Source organism: Pyrus communis, chromosome 16, assembly GCF_963583255.1.
Source record: "Pyrus communis chromosome 16, drPyrComm1.1, whole genome shotgun sequence".
Lineage (NCBI taxonomy): Eukaryota > Viridiplantae > Streptophyta > Magnoliopsida > Rosales > Rosaceae > Pyrus > Pyrus communis.
The window spans coordinates 9,240,222-9,258,334 of record NC_084818.1 but is presented as its reverse complement, the minus strand read 5'-3'; the positions used below and the strand labels follow the sequence as shown (position 1 = coordinate 9,258,334).

The window sequence follows — 18,113 nt, the reverse complement described above, 5'->3', positions numbered from 1 at the left end:
CACTTATAAGTGAGAGATCTTAGGTTTGAGTCTTTTAAATGACAAGTTAGATACCAAATTATGGCCAACCCATCTTGTTGCTTAGCATAATCCCTCACATCCTGCTATCGTTTTATCAAAGAAAAGTTACATCGGCATGCACAAATATGAACACTAAAACGATTAATTTTTTTTTTCCTGACGTGGAGTTATACTAGGGCACTTATTTTGGTATTGCCCTGGGCCTCAAAAATCTCAAGATTGGCTCTGGTGGTTCTCTTAGTAAGAAGGTTTGGGATTGTATAAGGAGAATTTGTTTTTTCTGTGTTCTAAATTCCATGCAAATGAATGTATATATAATTGATTTATGCCTGTTCGCAACAGGTATGAATATGAAATGTGTCTTTTGAGAGACATCTTCTCATAGTTGTGCTTTGCTCTTTGGCGTTCTTTCATCGCTTTGGACTTCATCTGAAAAGATGAGTCTGTTGATATAAAAATTAATTAATTAATTAAATCTACAATTAATTAAAGATAATTAATTAAGGAATTTAATTATTAGAGCCTCAAAGCCCAAAACTCATCCTTTGATAATCAATTATATATTAAATATATATTAATTGGCATACCCCAAAAGCCCAAAACCCTAAGCCCAATTTTACCCTCTAAGGTCCATCACTTCAATAATTTTCTAATAGTGATAAAACCTTGTAAAGTGAGATAATTTTTTTGGTAGTGACCAATGTGGGACAATGTTAAGTGATATTTCTATTCAAAAATTTCCAACATAGAAAAAGTAAAAAAGATGCGTTGTTATCATTTGTCATTTTTAGTCATTGCGAGATAAAAAGGAGTCGTTTGGTGTCTTGTTCTCATCTTGTGGAGTTATAAAGCAATTTAATAAATTTGTGCGAAGTTTGTGTTGTGTCTGAAAATGCTATCCTATTTTTGAATATGCAACATATATTTAGTTCATACATAAGTGTTTTTTTTGAAATTTAAGTCGCTTGTCATAAGCCACTCTTATTGTTTGGTGTAAAAAATTAATTTAATTTGGATAGTATATAAAGTTTGTGTGTTGAAGGTAAGGTGAATAATTTTTTAGTTTCAAGGGACCATAAGCATTTAGATTTGAAGGAAACTTATCTCTTCCAAAATTACCATATGGTAAAAATGAAATATTTAATATAGTGGGTTATTTAGTCTAATCCAACATGTCACCAAAACAGTCTTAATGTGCACTAACTTACATTGCAGGCAAAATCCAATAAGAGAACTGTTATTAACACTCCAAAAATCTCATTCTACACTTCTCACAAATGTATTTTTCTTTCTAATTATAGAAAGTTTGGAGTGTCAAATAAGATTTTTTGAGTGCTAATAATAACTTCCTAAAATAAAAAGGGATAGTATAAAAATCAGATGAAAAAACTGAAAATCTTATTATTAAAAAAAGTAATTTGAGTGGTGATGGTGAACATTCTATCACATATGCAAAGGAAGATACTTTACTCTGTTAGAACTTGCCCCTTATAAAGCATGATGGAGATGTTTGAGATAATTTACTCCCTTCTTCCCTATTAGTGCAAAGGGAGGTTTTCACACTCTCGTATTTTTGGTGGGAATTAAATAAATCAAACAAAAATAGTGAACAATTTAGTATGGATATGTGAGAAACATGTGTTTATTTTCTAAAATTTTACATGAACAGATTTTCTAAGTGTGTACTGTGTAAAAGGAAGATAGTTTGAAAGGATAATACTAGGGAGACCAAATTTTTTAAACCAAATTTGCAAACCAAAATGATATGGTTGTAGATGATTATTACTTAAGTATAAATTAACGTGTTTATTTCTTATTAGTGACATATAATTTGGTTTATAATTTAATTTAAAAATTTTGGTCCCCCTAATTTGGGACATATGGCCTCTTGGAGGAAGATCATACAATGAAGGCTTTTCTTTGCACAACAGAGGTCCAACCTGGAGCCTCCTACCCATCAAACACCACAAAATGCCTATCCTTCACACTATCCAAATGAAAGAGGAATGAATGGTTGTCCATCTCCGAAACTTTGAGAGAGCAGCATCTCCACTTTCTATTGCAAATCAAACCCCTCCAAAATTACAAACTCAAGAACAAGGATAACTAGAGAGATAAACTAAAACTCATCAGACTGCATCACGTTTCTCATCCTAGTGGCCTCAGAATCTCTCTGATAGGATTTATTTAAACGGTAGGGGATTCAGTAGCCATGGCCTCATCCTCCTCCACACTTTCCATCTCCTCCTCATCCACTCTAGTTGACGCCAAGGCTCCTCGCCATTCGGCTGCCTCATCACCACAATGTGTGACCCTCCCTACGCTTCCTCCACCACCGGTTCAGTCTCAAAACCGTGCAGGGAAGACCACTGCCTATTGTGAGCCATTCATATATTATATCGCTAGTATTAGTTTGCATTATCATCAGTACTTTAGTAGTTATAAAGTACTAATATATGTATCGGACCAATCCAGACAGTTGGTAATAAGGCGAAATCTTATTTAAGCACATGTGCATTTCAGATTGACAGTTTGGTAACATATACTAGAATCTGTAACAAGAACATTACCGCGCAGCTATATACTTAATAATTTTTATTTCAGGTCGTAAGATTGCACGCAATGTCATGGCAATGGCGACAGGGGAAGCACCGGCAGAAGTTGCAACAACTGAGCTGCCAGAGATTGTGAAGACAGTTCAAGAAGCTGTGAGCCTATCATTTCTTTTTAAAATTAAGTTACATCAGCCTTTGTATTAGTGAGTTCAGCAACTTATGTGACAAGAATGATTTGCTTTTGGTGTCTAGTGGGAGAAAGTGGAAGATAAATATGCAGTGTCTTCACTTGTAGTAGCTGGTGCTGTTGCAGTATGGGGTACCAGTGGAATGATCTCGGTGCGGTTCCTCATCTTAGCACATTCTTATAGTTTCTCAATAAGAACCATAAATTGTTGTGCTCTTAAATATGTAGAATTTAGTAACTTCTCATTATCAGTTATCCAATTACTGAAGGGTTTCTGTGCGATGGGTATTGTTTGTACCAGGCAATTGATAGGCTTCCTTTAGTCCCTGGTGTTCTTGAGCTTGTAGGAATTGGCTACACTGGGGTAAGTTAGTTTGTAATTTTGCTCTTGCATTCTCTTAGAAAATCTTCAACTTAACAGCGCCGGAAAAGAATTAGATTCATTACTTGTTGCAGTACATGAATAAGAACCGTTTGATCAATATAGCACAACTTGATAGGCTGCACCTATTTCTAAATACTTGTCTTTCTTTTCGATATTGCAGTGGTTTGCATACAAGAACCTTGTTTTCAAACCAGACAGGTGAGTCTCAATTTTTCATTACCTTGACTGGAGAGTATAAATAAGTAGTTTCAGTTAATTTACTTGGTCTAAAAACTTTCCAAAAGATGTGCATAATAACATATTTTTGTTGACTTATGATGTCTAAAATTGCAGAGAAGCTTTGACACTGAAGATTAAAGCTACATACAAAGATATAATCGGCAGCAGCTAGAATAAACAGAAAAGTAATGCTGCTGAGGTGAGATGAATTGGTGGCCGGTTTTTGAAGCTTTATCTACATACGTAAATATTTCGCAGCATTGTCCGTAAAGATGTGAACATTCTTCATGTTGTTTGCATAAGCATATTCTGACCAAAGTTATAACTTAATGTCAAGTATGCAATTTGTCTGCGAGATACATGTAACTAGTACTACTGTAATTTGTTTCCCTGTTAGCTCCTTGTAATTCATATCACGATGCTTCTGATCTTTTATTGTAGAAAGAAATGATAAAAGTACACCAAGTACAATAATCTGCAGAATGTGCAGTTCTGATCAGGAGTACATGATGTTTTCTTATTTAAAAACATTATCCAATCATGAAGTATCCACTGCAAATATTTATCAAATTGAAGAAATTAAGTGTATATATAGAGTTGTTACGTTTAAAAAATAATGTTTGAGGAATTCAAAAATCACCTTCATAATAATTGCATCCCCTTTTGGAACACTTTCAAACATCTCTCCTCCAACACATTCCACACCTGAAAAAATGAATTGGCTCCCAATTCATATGCTGCACAAATATATTGTGATTAAAATAAAGAAGAACAAAAAGAGAATAAATTAATTCACAATTGTAATATTAAATTGTAAGTACCAGGAAATGGAGAAACATGTTTGATCACCTGAGGCATGTCGTAATTGATACCCTTAATATGAGGATATTTGGAAATGATTAGATTAAGAGTGTGACCCAAACCACCACCAACATCAATTAGTTTGTTAAGTTGCTCAAAACCCTTGTAGATTTGAAGAATCTTCTTGATAACAGTAATAGCGTAGTTGAACATTACAGTGTGGAAAGCTTGATGAAACCTCGGGTCCGAACCTGTATACTCAAAGAGGTGCGAGCCATGGGCCCTTTTAAATGGCCTTCCCGCTTTAACACTTGCATTTTTCAGTTGGGACCTATAAATATAAATATATGAAATGTGAACCAATTAGTAGCTTTTAGATATCTATTGTTCAATGATATATGCATGAAATTGATACATTTTTTGACACTAAAAATTACATGAAAGTTTAATCTTCATGTTTTGAATCACAATGGCACAATATTTCATACAAACATATTTGAATCAGTCAGAAATCTCTCTTGCAAAAAATTAAGGTGCGAGTCCATGACTAAAAAAATTACACTAAAAATTACATGAAAGTTCAATCTTCACGTTTTAAGAAAAATATTTTGCCGATCATGCTCGCAGGCATAGGTGTTTCTGAGATATGATTATGAGCAGGATTTATTTTTATCCCAACACACATCTAGACATAGTTCAACAAAATAATAATAATAAAGCATTGCACAATTCATAACATGAACACTGAATCACATTTCAAATAAAGTTCAATCTTCATGTTTCGAATCATAGTGGCACAATATATCATCCAAACATATTTGAATCAGTCAGAAATCTCTCTTGCCAAAAATTAAGGTGCGAGTCCATGACTAAAAAAATTCATGTAGTCTCATCGCATATGCATTGTCTCTTCGATCCAAATTAAAGGTTTTGACTGTTGAAACAATAAATATAAAGTTTTCGCAGTTCATGGGGTTAAACCCCAAAGAAAACATATTCTGGTCACATTGAAGAGAGTAGAAGACTTTCGAATGTTGAAGGGTGTGATGAGAGCAAAGACTTATCGTGTTTGCAGACAGAAGGGTCCATTCGAGGTAAGTGTTTTTAGTTGATTATGAATTACATCAGTGCCTTTGTTATTGATGGGGCTAGAGGCCAGAATTACACTTCCATGAGGCAGGTGTTTACTTAAAGATCTCCATCACCCAAAAATTACAGACAAAACATTCATATTTAATGCCACTAAATCCTGCACCAGTTGCCAAAGCCATGAGTGCCTTTGTTATTGATGGGGCAAGAGGCCAGAATTACACTTCCATGAGGCAGGTGTTTACTTAAAGATCTCCATCACCCAAAAATTACAGACAAAACATTCATATTTAATGCCACTAAATCCTGCACCAGTTGCCAAAGCCATGAACTCTTCTCGACTCCGCTCCTTTCCTCCCGGGTTTTGAGTCATCATAAGCACATCAATTTGGGAGGTGCTCTTCACGGCGGTGCTAGTCTCAGGCATCACTGGAAGAAGTGCTTCCACGATAATCACTTTCCCATCGTCTGGAATAGCATTGTAACAATTTTTCAACAGCTCTAGGCATTGTTGGTCACTCCAATCATGAAGTATCCACTACATATTTATCAAAAGATACATTATAACCATTGTTCGCATGACCTCAAACTGAAAAAGTTAAAAAAAATAATGCTTGAGAAATCAAAAAATTACCTTCATAAAAATGGCATCCCCAGATGGAACACTTGCAAACATGTCTCCTCCAACATGTTTCACCCCTGCAAAATAAATTCACTCCTATTTTAAGTTACATGGCTGGTACAAGATATAAAAAAAACTAAATAAGAAGGAAAATGATTTCCGCACGCCTATCTTCTTCTTTTGTACACCGCTGTTTATTTAGAATCTCTTGATTCTGTATGTTCTATTCAATATGAAGCCTAAACATAAGTGCAAAGTGAGAGGCAAAGGGTTGGTGTGCAGAAATCACTTTCCAACTAAGTATTATGGATCAAATTAATTTACCAGGATATGAAGGGGCATGTTTTACGACATGAGGCAAGTCGTAATTGATACCCTTAATATGAGGATGTTTAGAAGTGATTAGACTAAGAGTGACTCCCAAACCACCACCAACGTCAACAAGTTGGGTAAGTTTCTCAAAACCCTTGTAGAGATGAAGAATCTTCTTCATGACAATAGTGGTGTGGTTAAACATTGCTGTGTTGAAAACTTGATTAAACCTGGGGTCTAAACCTGGATACTCAAAAGCATGCGTCCCATGGACCTTGTTAAATGGAATTCCTCCTTCAACAATTGCATCTTTCAGTTGGGACCTAGCAATGTCAATGTATACCACTCAAGTTAGAGTTAAAAAGATAAATTACTATTAATTAGGCTAATTAGAACAGAAAAAAGCTAGTGAGACACCAAAAATTTTTCACCAATGAGTCGTGACTGATGTGGAAATTTCTATAATTTGTTGTGAATAAATAAGTTGCAAGTGATTTCAGATATGAAACAAACGAAAATTCGCCAAATGAGTTTAAACTACTCGATTTAACAAGAGTTGGATCATTCGCCGGCTAAAAATGAGTGATGGACTAGAAGAGAAGGCAAACCCCTGGATAGCTACGCTTGCCGCATTATTTCTCGTATTTTTTTGTGCTGACAATTTTTTATTATTATTACTTTGTATTAAGTAGTTAGATTTTTTTGTTACCCAAAAAAGGAACGAAGTTCTAATAGAGTTATTCAAAATAATAATTGATTTTCACTCTAAAAAGGTCGGAGACCAATACTCACATATATTTAATTAAAGACCAAGTTCTAATTAAACTAAATTTCAAGACCATTGCTCCAATTATTTCTAATAATTTTACTAAAACAAAATATAAATGAACAAAAAGAGAAGGGTTAAGACAGTGTTTAATTAGTAAGCGCAAGAGAGTACGTAGTACTAAACATACCAGCTGTCTAGGAAGACCTTGTCTTGAATCAATGCCATCAAGGGACCCAAAGAAACACCATCTTCATTAGTCACAAAGTAGTTGGACACAGGGCCAAGGCTGTAGAGCCTCTGAGAATCAGACCCATCTTCTTCAATAGCAGCAGCAGAGCAGCTGAGAATAGAGTGACTCGCAAGGAGCCTTAGAATACGATCCAACATCATCGGTGCCTCAGAGTTCCTGGTGCCTCTGCCGATATGAGCTGCAATCTCTGATGAAGAGAGTTTGGCGCCAGGACCGGCTTTCGCTATGATGTCGAAAACGCCTAGCTCGATTGCTGATTGCATAGACATGGACAGAACAGAAGAAAACACCAGCTGCATGGCATAGCAGAAGTTTTCCTCTTCTTCCAGCTGCAGGGCCATTGGACAGTCTATATTTGAATTGTGACAATGCCACTTGAATGTGTTTACTTATCTTCTCTATATATAAAGCTACAACTTCCTTTTGGTTAATTCAAAAGTTTCGATAATACTTCACTAAAATATTAATATGTTAAATTTACGTTTCTCACTGATGCGCACCATTGTGTGTGCACGTGCCTTCGAAAAATCCACACTCGGCTCATTGATGCGCACCACATTCCTACACGCTACATAGCTACATCACGTGGGATCCAGCCGACAACTTTATTGGCCATCCAAACCAAGGCCAACGGCTAGTTTTCATCCGACGGTCTTTGTCGGCCACCCAAACCAAGGCCAACGACTAGTTTTTCATCCGACGTCCCATCTTATTGGACTATCGGTTGATCTAACGATGCAAATTCAAACTTTATTTTTTAAGTCTAATTTATGAATACATCAAATCTAACAATTGAGATCGAAAATGATCAAATCTAACAGCTAAATCAAAAAAAAAAAAAAAAAATCTAAACATCCAAAATTAAAATCAACCCAAAAACTCTATAAATATCTATGTACTTTGTCCACACAAAATTCACTTTTCTCATACAATTCTTCCATTTTTTTTCCTTTCTAACCACTTCCAAAACTATTTTTTTACCATTTTCAAATTTTTCAAGATGCAAAAGATCATATATATATATATATATATATTAGGAGACCTAATTGGTCAAATGATGAAGGTGGTGGTGGAGGCTTGGATGGGTTTGCTAGAAATGCTATTTATAAGTGTTCCATGACTTTCGTAGGTGTAGAAAGGGTTCTCATGTTTATATAAAAGATAAAGTAGATTGTTTCTTATTTTATCCGCAACAAATCTGTACGATGATATAGATAAGATCTCATTAATAGAAAAAAGGCAATGTATATCATGGTGTCGGGGCCAGGTGCCAGTTCCACTTTGTCTTGGTAGAGTAAGGTTCCTCTCCGGATTCTCTTTGTGAGGATTCTAGAGATCTTCCAACCGTTGTCAATCGTGCGATTAATTATTTCAAGTATTGTTTATATTTAATTTTAAATAAAAAAATTTACAATGATTTCTGATCGCATGATATACGATGAACATATACGATTGAAAGATTCCTGAAATCCTCTTAAAGAGGATTCAGAGAGGAACCTCATTTGTCTAGGTAGGTCATCAAAACATTTCCACAAGAAGAATTATGGCGCTTTAAACAAAACTAGATAGGCATCAACAAATTGAAAAGATGATCGCATCTATAATTATAATTATAATTGATAAGAGTTCAGAGCTTGAATTAAAAGGCATCCAACACAAAATTTTGATGAGTAACTGTTGCCTTAGAAATTATTAAGCTTGTGTGGTGTACATGTCGAGTAACTAATGAGCTAACTATATTCTTCTGGTGAGGCGTGCCAACTCGTGACCTAGACCCATCATCTGATCTGACCCCACAAATGAAGGTGTAAACATCATAACTCTAATCTCTTATGCAGTCAAACTATTTTGTTCACTCCGTTCTTGCTGAATCTTCAAGTAGCAAGCTCGGTCGACGAGGAGAATAAATGTGGTAGTGGTGTCGATTGCGCCACTGACTTTTGTACTCAAGTGATCACGGTCTATGAAGGAACACATTTTGGCCTTGGGTTCTAGAACTTGAAGACAAGGTCTCTAGTCATTGCGAAGTCCAGGATCTTTTGCACTAGGTTCGACTGCTTCAACTATATTTTTGAAAATATAGGTGCGTCGAATTGAGATCAAACTGTAAGGGCACAAATACTCAAAATAGATAAGTGTCTTGACTATGAATGCACCTGGGAATAACCAATCATAGACAAGCTTGACTTTCAATGTATCAAACACTACGTAACCTGACAACACCTCACTTCCTGAGAAGTTAATGAGATGACCTCTTCCAACAAGAAATCCAAAGATTCCTCACTAACAGAGATTTGGATAGATAACCAGCCGAACTTGAAGCAGTACTGTTACTCCAAACTGAAGATACTCCTCAATCACGTGATTTTATGGCTCTAGCACTGTTAATCATTACTGAAGATGTCTCTGGTTGTCATTGCAATGATGTTATTCCAAACTGAAGGTTTGTTGATGGAGTTAGGGAAGTCAGTGGTTTCTTAGAGTATGAGAGATGTTCGTGTAGAGCAATATTTTGAGCAGGGCATTTGTGAGTTGAAGGTCTTTTTCATGTTGTCAACTCACTTCTATTTATATGGGCGAGTTTCATGATAACTAAGTATGCTGCAATAAAGTCCCACTAGACCTATACTTCTTCAGCGTCTCTCTGAATATCTCAACATTTTCCTATCACTAGCCAAAACTAATCTACACGCGGCTTTGGCCAGTTCGACGAGAACTAGGACTCTGAACCTTTAGATACATTCCTTATCTTAATTAGCAACAAACTTTGATTCTTAGAGTGATTTGAATCTTATCAAACCCATCCTGATCCTATATAGTTTTACTTTAATTAGGACTAGGCCGAAACACTACTCCACCTAATCCGCCTTTTAAGAATTCTATTCTTGTTAGGACTTGGTCGCATCCATCATGGGCTGGATACCATCTGGCCTGAAGGAATATATCATTGGGCCAAGAATTAAATCCTATTGTGAATTATCCATCTTCAGTCCAAATCTAATACTTAGACCCATACAGTACCACATAGGCATACAATTGTCACTTTGAAGAAAATAGTTGACAATATTAAGTGATGTGTGTCATTATGTGAGGTGTTTGATTCAGTTACATGTGGCCTCATCTGGTGCATTGAGTTGTTAGCATAGCTAAAAGTCGTTAAGTAATCTTTAATGGTTTGTTCATAAAAGTCTAGTGCATTGGGTTGTTAGTATAACTAGAAGATATTAAGTAGTTTGTTAGTATTAACTTAGCTATATTTTACATAAATAGCTTATGAGCTATCTGTTGTAACTAAGAATAATTCAATCATTCTAGAAAAGCACGTTAAGAATAATTCAATCATTCTAGAAAAGCACGTTCATTCTTCTTTATTTTGCTCTTCTATTTTTTATGTCTAGTTCATCATCTTTGTCAATTCTTCATTGTTCTTTGATTTTTCTCAATATAATTAATATGGTATTAGAGCTTAATTAATACTAACATATTCCAAACATACTACTGAACAACTTCTATCTATATTAACAACCCAATCCACCATATGATGTCACATGTAGTTGAATCAAACACATCACATAACGAGGCTGACACATGTCACTTAGGCCTCGTTTGGCATCTCGGACTGTACTGACTATTTCTGTCGGATAAGATAAATAGCCACCGGATAGTACTGACTAAATTAATCGGACGTTTGGTGCAGTATTAGATTAATAACCGTATTATTTATACCATGTTTGGTATTATACCGGATAAAAGGAATTCAAAATATTAATATTTTAACATAAAAATTGATACTTTTATGTTTATTTTTCTTTTTCTAGGGTGTTGTTTCTTCACTTTGCAGAAAAGAAGCACTTTGCTTCTCCCATTCCCGAAGCAAAATGAAAGGTACTCTACAAAGGCCATCAACACCGAAGCCTCTCAAATCTCCACCTCTCTGTCATTTGAAGCACTTTGCTTCTCCCATTCGAGTTTTGTCAGTCCATCGCGATTGTCCTCTTTCCTCCGCTTACGCCGTTCGCGGTGATCAGAGAAGGAGGAGGAGGAGAAGTTGTAGGAGGGTAGAATTGAGGAGGAGGAGGAGGAGGAGAAGTTGCAGGAAGGTGGAACGGAGAAGTTGCAGGAGGGTGGAACAGAGGAGGAGGAGGAGGAGAAGTTGTAGGAGGCAGGAGGGCGGAACAGAGGAGGAGGAGAAGTTGCAGGAGGGCGGAACAGAGAAGGAGGAGGAGGAGGAGAAGAACCTAGGATTCAGATTAGAGAGCAAGCGATGTGGGATGGAGAGAGCGAGAGAGGAGTGTTTCCATCCGACTAAATAATACCAAGATTTTGGGTGGTATAACTAAGCGGGTATCAGCCGATAAAGGAGGTGGGGTCAAATTATTTAATCCAAACGGACACCAAATATCGTACTTCATATTATTAGTACTATTCAGTGTCTTATCCGGTGTGCCAAAAAGTGCCTTAATAGACAAGCATTGGTTTACTTAAGGAATTCCATAACCCAACAAAACATCATAATTGATGCAACTATATTGACGCACTCCAACACGGATATTCAAATGGACATCGAAATTGAAGTATGTTGTCCGATACCTAGAAGTTGATGAAGCCATAACATGGAAGTAGTGTGTAAAAAGTACGAATAAATTAAAACCAAAGTCTAGACTTCAATTAAACTAAAAGTGAGAATATGCAATACTGGATAACCCTTATTACAAAAGCATGCAGTGTCAGATCATTAACAGAAGTGCAGTAATAGTAAGAATATTTCCATCTTGGGTAGGATGGATATTACACGACTAGTAGGAATTAAGTTCATACTTTGTCAGAAGTGGAGGTCATAATCTGCTATAATCCCTCGCTCGCCACAGAATCCAATTACTAAGTCTTAGAGCTTCCGTGAGAATGGTGGTGGACAGAATCCAATTACTAAGTTTTAGAGCCTCCGTGAGAAAGGCGGTGGACGAAGAGAGCTTGGCACCTCGACCCTCTTTCGCGATGATGTCGAAAACGCCAAGCTCGATTGCTGATTGAATAGACATTGGCAGCACAGATGAACCTACCAGCTGTATGGCAGCGCAGAAGCTTTCTTCTTCTTGCTTTCTATTATTTTCATCATCGTTAACAACAACAATTCTCCCATGGCTTTCTTCTAGATCTAGTTCTCTATCCACTGAAGACTCCATCACCTGATGATCTGAAATACATACCCCCGTCTACTCCCTTTAGTTTTTACCAGCAAAGGTGCCCGTGCAATGCTGTGGGGCGTATAAAACTTGCAAAAAGTTCCAAATATATGTACTTACAATCCAATTTACAAAAGGAACGAAATAAGTGACCAGGGATTGGCTTTACAGCACTATTTGTACACACATATACATACATACATATATATATATATATATATATATATATATATATGTACACACACACACACTAATCAATAATTCTGAACTTCCTTATTTACAACTATATTTACAACCTTACATACATATGTGTGTGCGTGTGTGTGTGTATTCAGCACTTCCGAACTTCCTTAATCAACACTTCTGAGCTTTTTTTCTTTTCTTTCTCCTTGTATGTATTGCTTGTTTGTTACAAATTGAGAATGAAAAGTTATTAATGTAAATAAATGACAGTTTTAATGAAGATGAGAAAATGAAACTAGAATTATTGAAGGGAGAGCGATTTTTCTAATTGTCAAAAAAGTCGAATATTTTTTTCAATCCATTCTCAAGTGCATTTAATAAGATACTTTAAAAACAAACATTTGCATATAGGTTGCTGAGTGAAAGATAAGGGAAAAAAAAAAGAGTAAGAATGTAATCATTCACGGAGGCTGCTAATCTCCACTCACCAAATCATCGCCAAATCATCAAATCATCTTTTTTAATTATCCACGTACGCAATAGAAGAACCATGTAAAATAGAAGAGAAAGAAAAACATTAGTGTCATTGTTGTATCATTGTTGTATCAAAGTATGTTGATTGGATTAAATTAAGGGAATTTTAACGAAAAGCTTCTGGTACTGTTCATTTTAACGAAAAATCATATTTTTACATTCAAAAGTCAATTATGGTAATATTCATTTTACTCTTTATTTTGTCCTTATCGTTAAAACTCAAAGTGTGACATTCCACATCGCCCAGGGACCTTAACCAAGATGCGGGGAAACAATTTGGGTGCTCATACAAACTGGCTCGAACTACGGAAAAAAGCTACAAAGTTCATTTTTGCAGTAAATTATAGAATCTAAAATCAATTGATAAAAAAATAATTTAGCTTTGCAGTAAATTACGAAATCTGAAAACACAAACCAATTTAATAGAGTTCAAAGTTTCAGTAAATCATAAAATATAAACTGAAAACCAACTAAAAAGGTTCAGCTTTGCAGTAAATTATGGATTCTAATACAAAAACCAAGAAAATTCAAGACCAATTAACCATTCATCTTACAGAAAACTATGGATTGCCGCGAACAAAACCCAATTTAAAAAAAAATAAAATAAAATCACTTTTGCAGTACTCTTCGAATCAAACAAAACCCATTAGAAAAAAAAAAAATCACTTATGCATTGATTATAAATCAAATTCTAATTTAAGCAAAATTAAGCATTGCAATAAATGAATCATCTAAAACAAAAAACCAAAAATAAAAAATAAAAAAACCTAATTGTCAAATTACCTGACAGAGGCAAAGAAGGCAGAGATTGACATCGAGACTTTAGGTTTGGTAAAAAACCTAAAACAACCAAATCACCTAGTCATTCAATCGAAATTAATCAAATCCCAAGTGTCGGTTCCATCAATAAAGAGACAGAGATACGGATAATGATAGAACCATAATACCATATCATGACTCATTGTGTTAGGACCATATCATAGTATGGGCCCTGCTACTTTATATTTATTGGAAAATGATCATCGCTGTCGGATTCCTTTTTTTTGGGGAATTCTAAAGATTTCGCAATTATGATCGTTCACCATATATCTTGTAATCAATTTTCGTTAGATACTATTTATATTTAATTTTAAAATTTAAAATAATTTATAACCGCACGATTTACCATGAATAATTACGATCATAGAGTCTTTAGGATCTTCAGGAAAAAGATCCGACAAGGATCCTTTTTCATATTTATTATCCTTTATGATATTTGTAATGGTTGTTGGTTAGTGCCTCAGCACTTGTGCTCTTTTGCCTGTTTTTGGCTAATGGAGATATAAGTCTGCAGTGTATCTCATTTTGGGTTATGAAATGAATTAGGGTAAATTACAATTTATCCTCCTCAAGTTTGGAAGCAATTGCAACCTCATACAATTAGGGATGAGCAAAATTCCCGCGCTTATAGGTAACCACGGTTAACTGCTCATTTAAACTTCACGGTTACGATTGTGGGTAACCGTTTAGATAAATAAACAATTATGGGTATAACCGTTTACTCGTGAAATTTAAATAGGTGATTATGGGTATTAACCGCGATTGTAAACGGATAACCGTTCACCCGTTTATTTTATATATGTAAAATTAACACAAACCATGTTCTCTATCGGACAAAATTTAGATCAATGCTATTGACTATAGTGGATGGTTTCTGTAGCTAATTATAATATAATGTAGCTCATTATATATATTATGTTAATACTTTATATTCTGGGTTAAATAACCCAAAAATATTGTCTTCTAAATAAGTTTCGTAACCCGAGAATACTTAACAAATATTATATTACCTTCATTGGTAATAGTTAAAAATATATTATGTAAACTATTATTTCAATTATTGGAATGGTATAAGGACTTAAAAAATTAAAATACGAAAATGTATGAAGAATGTACCTATACCGATGTTTAATTGTCAAAAAAAAATAAATTATGACAATTTTTTTTTTTAAATTTTCAAGTTGTTAAAAAACATGTAGACTGGTGAAGAGCGGGTGAATGGTAAAAAAAAAAAAAAAAAAAAAGATAAAAGGGTTAAAAAAGGGTAAATGGGTAAACGGGTTTTAAACGGTTACGATTAAATGAGTACGTGGTTATGAGTATGGTTAATCATTTATAAACGGTTATGGGTATATGTATCATCATTTAGACAATTACCCAACAGGTAAACGGTTATGTGGGTATGAGCATAAACAACTATGGGTAAATAACTGCGATTACCTGCCCGCCATAATCGTTGCCTATTCCTATATACAACATTTGTAAAACATTTCAATCTTATACATTTATTTATCATTTGTTTAAATTTCATACATTTGTTATAAAATTTGTTAGCTTGACCGTTAAGTAATGATGTGTCAAATATGAAATTTTTAATGATGTGGCAAATAAAAAAAAACTAATTATTAAAGAAAATTAATTTAAAAAGTAAAAAAGGGCTACCCTTCATGTCCGTGGACATCCACCACGTCCCTCCGCTTCCTTCCTTTATCCGACTCAGCTGCAAGAATTGATTATACATCCAGCACCCCCATTTCTGTACATATCAACCCAGCAAATCAACTAAACAAATCCAATGAACATTCTTTCTTCAATTTCAAGTCAAAAACAAAAGCCGTAGTAATTGAAATCAAAAGCAAATCAAGATAGATTATACAATGTCATTGACCCTAATCTAGCACAATAGAAAAAAATTGCGGGGAGAGAGAGGGAGAGAGATGAGAGAGAAAGGAGGAGGGAGGGAGAGTTTGGGTCCTGGGTCGCGGAGTGCACGAGGCCCTTGATCTGGTCCTTCTCAGAAAACGAACCCACGGTGAAAAACGACAAAATCCACGGATTAGAACAATAGATAAACCAAACTAAATAAGGAGAAGTATAAGAGATGAAGAACCGATAAACAAACAATAACAAACAAAAGCGGATTGAACCTAGAGGCATTGAACTCAATTTAATACCATGTTACAAAATGAAGGACGAGGAAAGAAGAAAACAGATTCCAAACTATAATTATTATTACAGTGACTAAAATAAAAAAGAAGACTACAAATTGCGAAGACGATTACATCTTTCAAACTTAATTCCTTTACTAAGTTATAAGGTGTATTCATATAAAAACACCTAATTCCTATTGCATCAGATACATATGTACCACAATGTGTGACCCTCCCTACGCTTCCTCCACCACCGGTTCAGTCTCAAAACCGTGCAGGGAAGACCACTGCATATTGTGAGCCATTCATATATTATATCCCTAGTATTAGTTTGCATTATACTCAGTACTTTAGTAGTTATAAAGTACTAACATATGTATCGGACCAATCCAGACAGTTGGTAATAAGGCGAAATCTTATTTGAGCACATGTGCATTTCAGACTGACAGTTTGGTAACATATACTAGAATCTGTAACAAGAACATTACCGTGTAGCTATATACTTAATAATTTTTATTTCAGGTCGTAAGATTGCGCGCAATGTCATGGCAATGCCGACAGGGGAAGCACCGGCAGAAGTTGCAACAACTGAGCTGCCAGAGATTGTGAAGACAGTTCAAGAAGCTGTGAGCCTATCAATACTTACTAAAATTAAGTTACATCAGCCTTTGTATTAGTGAGTTCAGCAACTTATGTGACAAGAATGATTTGCTTTTGGTGTCTAGTGGGAGAAAGTGGAAGATAAATATGCAGTGTCTTCACTTGTAGTAGCTGGTGCTGTTGCAGTATGGGCCTCCAGTGGAATGATCTCGGTGCGGTTCCTCATCTTAGCACATTCTTATAATTTCTCAATAAGAACCATAAATTGTTGTGCGCTTAAATGTGTACATTTTAGTAACTTCTCATTATCAGTTATCCAATTACTAAAGGGTTTCTGTGCGACGGGTATTGTTACCAGGCAATTGATAGGCTTCCTTTAGTCCCTGGTGTTCTTGAGCTTGTAGGAATTGGCTACACTGGGGTAAGTTAGTTTGTAATTTTGCTCTTGCATTCTCTTAGAAAATCTTCAACTTAACAGCACCGGAAAAGAATTAGATTCATTACTTGTTGCAGTACATGAATAAGAACCGTTTGATCAATATAGCACAACTTGATAGGCTGCACCTATTTCTAAATACTTGTCTTTCTTTTCGATATTGCAGTGGTTTGCATACAAGAACCTTGTTTTCAAACCAGACAGGTGAGTCTCAATTTTTCATTACCTTGACTGGAGAGTATAAATAAGTAGTTTCAGTTAATTTACTTGGTCTAAAAACTTTCCAAAAGATGCGCATAATAACATATTTTTGTTGACTTATGATGTCTAAAATTGCATAGAAGCTTTGACACTGAAGATTAAAGCTACATACAAAGATATAATCGGCAGCCGCTAGAACAAACAGAAAAGTAATGCTGCTGAGGTGAGATGAATTGGTGGCCGGTTTTTTAAGCTTTATCTACATACGTAAATATCTCGCAGCATTGTCCGTAAAGATGTGAACATTCTTCATGTTGTTTGCATAAGCATATTCTGACCAATGTTATAACTTAATGTCAAGTATGCAATTTGTCTGCGAGATACATGTAACTAGTACTACTGTAATTTGTTTCCTTGTTAGCTCCTTGTAATTCATATCGCGATGCTTCTGATCTTTTATTGTAGAAAGAAATGATAAAAGTACACGAAGTACAATAGTCTGTGCAGTTCTGATCAGGAGTAACTGATGTTTTCTTATTTAAAAACATTATCCAAAAATTACAAACAAAATAGTATTCATATCTGATGCTATAAATTAATCCAACACCAATTGATTTACAAATACAAATACGCACATTACATATGAAGCAACAAAATCTTTTATTAATTCGGATGATTAAGCCTTGATCATATGGCATGGCAGCTCTCTACTTAAAGAGCTCCATCACCCAGGTATTATAGGTAAAACATTCATATCTGATGCCACTGAATCCAGCACCAATTGCCAAGGCTAAGAA

At 35.2% G+C, this 18,113-nt stretch overlaps 3 protein-coding genes and 1 pseudogene across 3 annotated transcripts; 2 read left to right on the top strand and 2 right to left on the bottom strand.

Annotated features, from left to right (window-relative positions):
- Window positions 1-1,964: 1,964 nt before the first annotated feature.
- LOC137721524 (protein CURVATURE THYLAKOID 1B, chloroplastic-like) lies at window positions 1,965-3,866 on the top strand. Its single transcript, XM_068460618.1, has 6 exons — window positions 1,965-2,399; window positions 2,626-2,729; window positions 2,829-2,915; window positions 3,065-3,127; window positions 3,309-3,346; window positions 3,482-3,866. The coding sequence occupies exons 1-6, from the start codon at window positions 2,234-2,236 to the stop codon at window positions 3,537-3,539; spliced, it is 516 nt and encodes a 171-aa protein (XP_068316719.1). The 5' UTR covers window positions 1,965-2,233; the 3' UTR covers window positions 3,540-3,866.
- Window positions 3,867-5,429: 1,563 nt separating this feature from the next.
- LOC137721523 (cathecol O-methyltransferase 1-like) lies at window positions 5,430-7,603 on the bottom strand. Its single transcript, XM_068460617.1, has 4 exons — window positions 7,148-7,603; window positions 6,204-6,514; window positions 5,892-5,956; window positions 5,430-5,795 (listed from the first exon to the last, which is right to left on the bottom strand). The coding sequence occupies exons 1-4, from the start codon at window positions 7,549-7,551 to the stop codon at window positions 5,499-5,501; spliced, it is 1,077 nt and encodes a 358-aa protein (XP_068316718.1). The 5' UTR covers window positions 7,552-7,603; the 3' UTR covers window positions 5,430-5,498.
- Window positions 7,604-16,302: 8,699 nt separating this feature from the next.
- Window positions 16,303-17,653, top strand: LOC137719764 (protein CURVATURE THYLAKOID 1B, chloroplastic-like). Its single transcript, XM_068458789.1, has 6 exons — window positions 16,303-16,375; window positions 16,602-16,705; window positions 16,805-16,891; window positions 17,038-17,100; window positions 17,282-17,319; window positions 17,599-17,653. Exons 2-6 carry the CDS (start codon window positions 16,625-16,627, stop codon window positions 17,651-17,653), a joined length of 324 nt encoding a protein of 107 aa, XP_068314890.1. The 5' UTR covers window positions 16,303-16,375; window positions 16,602-16,624.
- Window positions 17,654-18,023: 370 nt separating this feature from the next.
- LOC137719763 (caffeic acid 3-O-methyltransferase-like) overlaps window positions 18,024-18,113 on the bottom strand; it is a 6,371-nt pseudogene continuing 6,281 nt past the window's right edge.

Coding starts and splice junctions, on each gene's coding strand:
- LOC137721523 (XM_068460617.1), bottom strand. CDS start 7,551: ATGGCCCTGCAGCTGGAAGAAGAGGAAAACTTCTGCTATGCCATGCAG. Junction 5,957..6,203: donor ACATGCCCCTTCATATCCTG/GTAAATTAATTT, acceptor TTTATTTTGCAG/GGGTGAAACATGTTGGAGGA. Junction 5,796..5,891: donor GGGATGCCATTTTTATGAAG/GTAATTTTTTGA, acceptor ATAAATATGTAG/TGGATACTTCATGATTGGAG.
- LOC137721524 (XM_068460618.1), top strand. CDS start 2,234: ATGGCCTCATCCTCCTCCACACTTTCCATCTCCTCCTCATCCACTCTA. Junction 2,400..2,625: donor AGGGAAGACCACTGCCTATT/GTGAGCCATTCA, acceptor TTTTTATTTCAG/GTCGTAAGATTGCACGCAAT. Junction 2,916..3,064: donor GTACCAGTGGAATGATCTCG/GTGCGGTTCCTC, acceptor TGTTTGTACCAG/GCAATTGATAGGCTTCCTTT.
- LOC137719764 (XM_068458789.1), top strand. CDS start 16,625: ATGGCAATGCCGACAGGGGAAGCACCGGCAGAAGTTGCAACAACTGAG. Junction 17,101..17,281: donor TAGGAATTGGCTACACTGGG/GTAAGTTAGTTT, acceptor TCGATATTGCAG/TGGTTTGCATACAAGAACCT. Junction 17,320..17,598: donor CTTGTTTTCAAACCAGACAG/GTGAGTCTCAAT, acceptor AATATCTCGCAG/CATTGTCCGTAAAGATGTGA.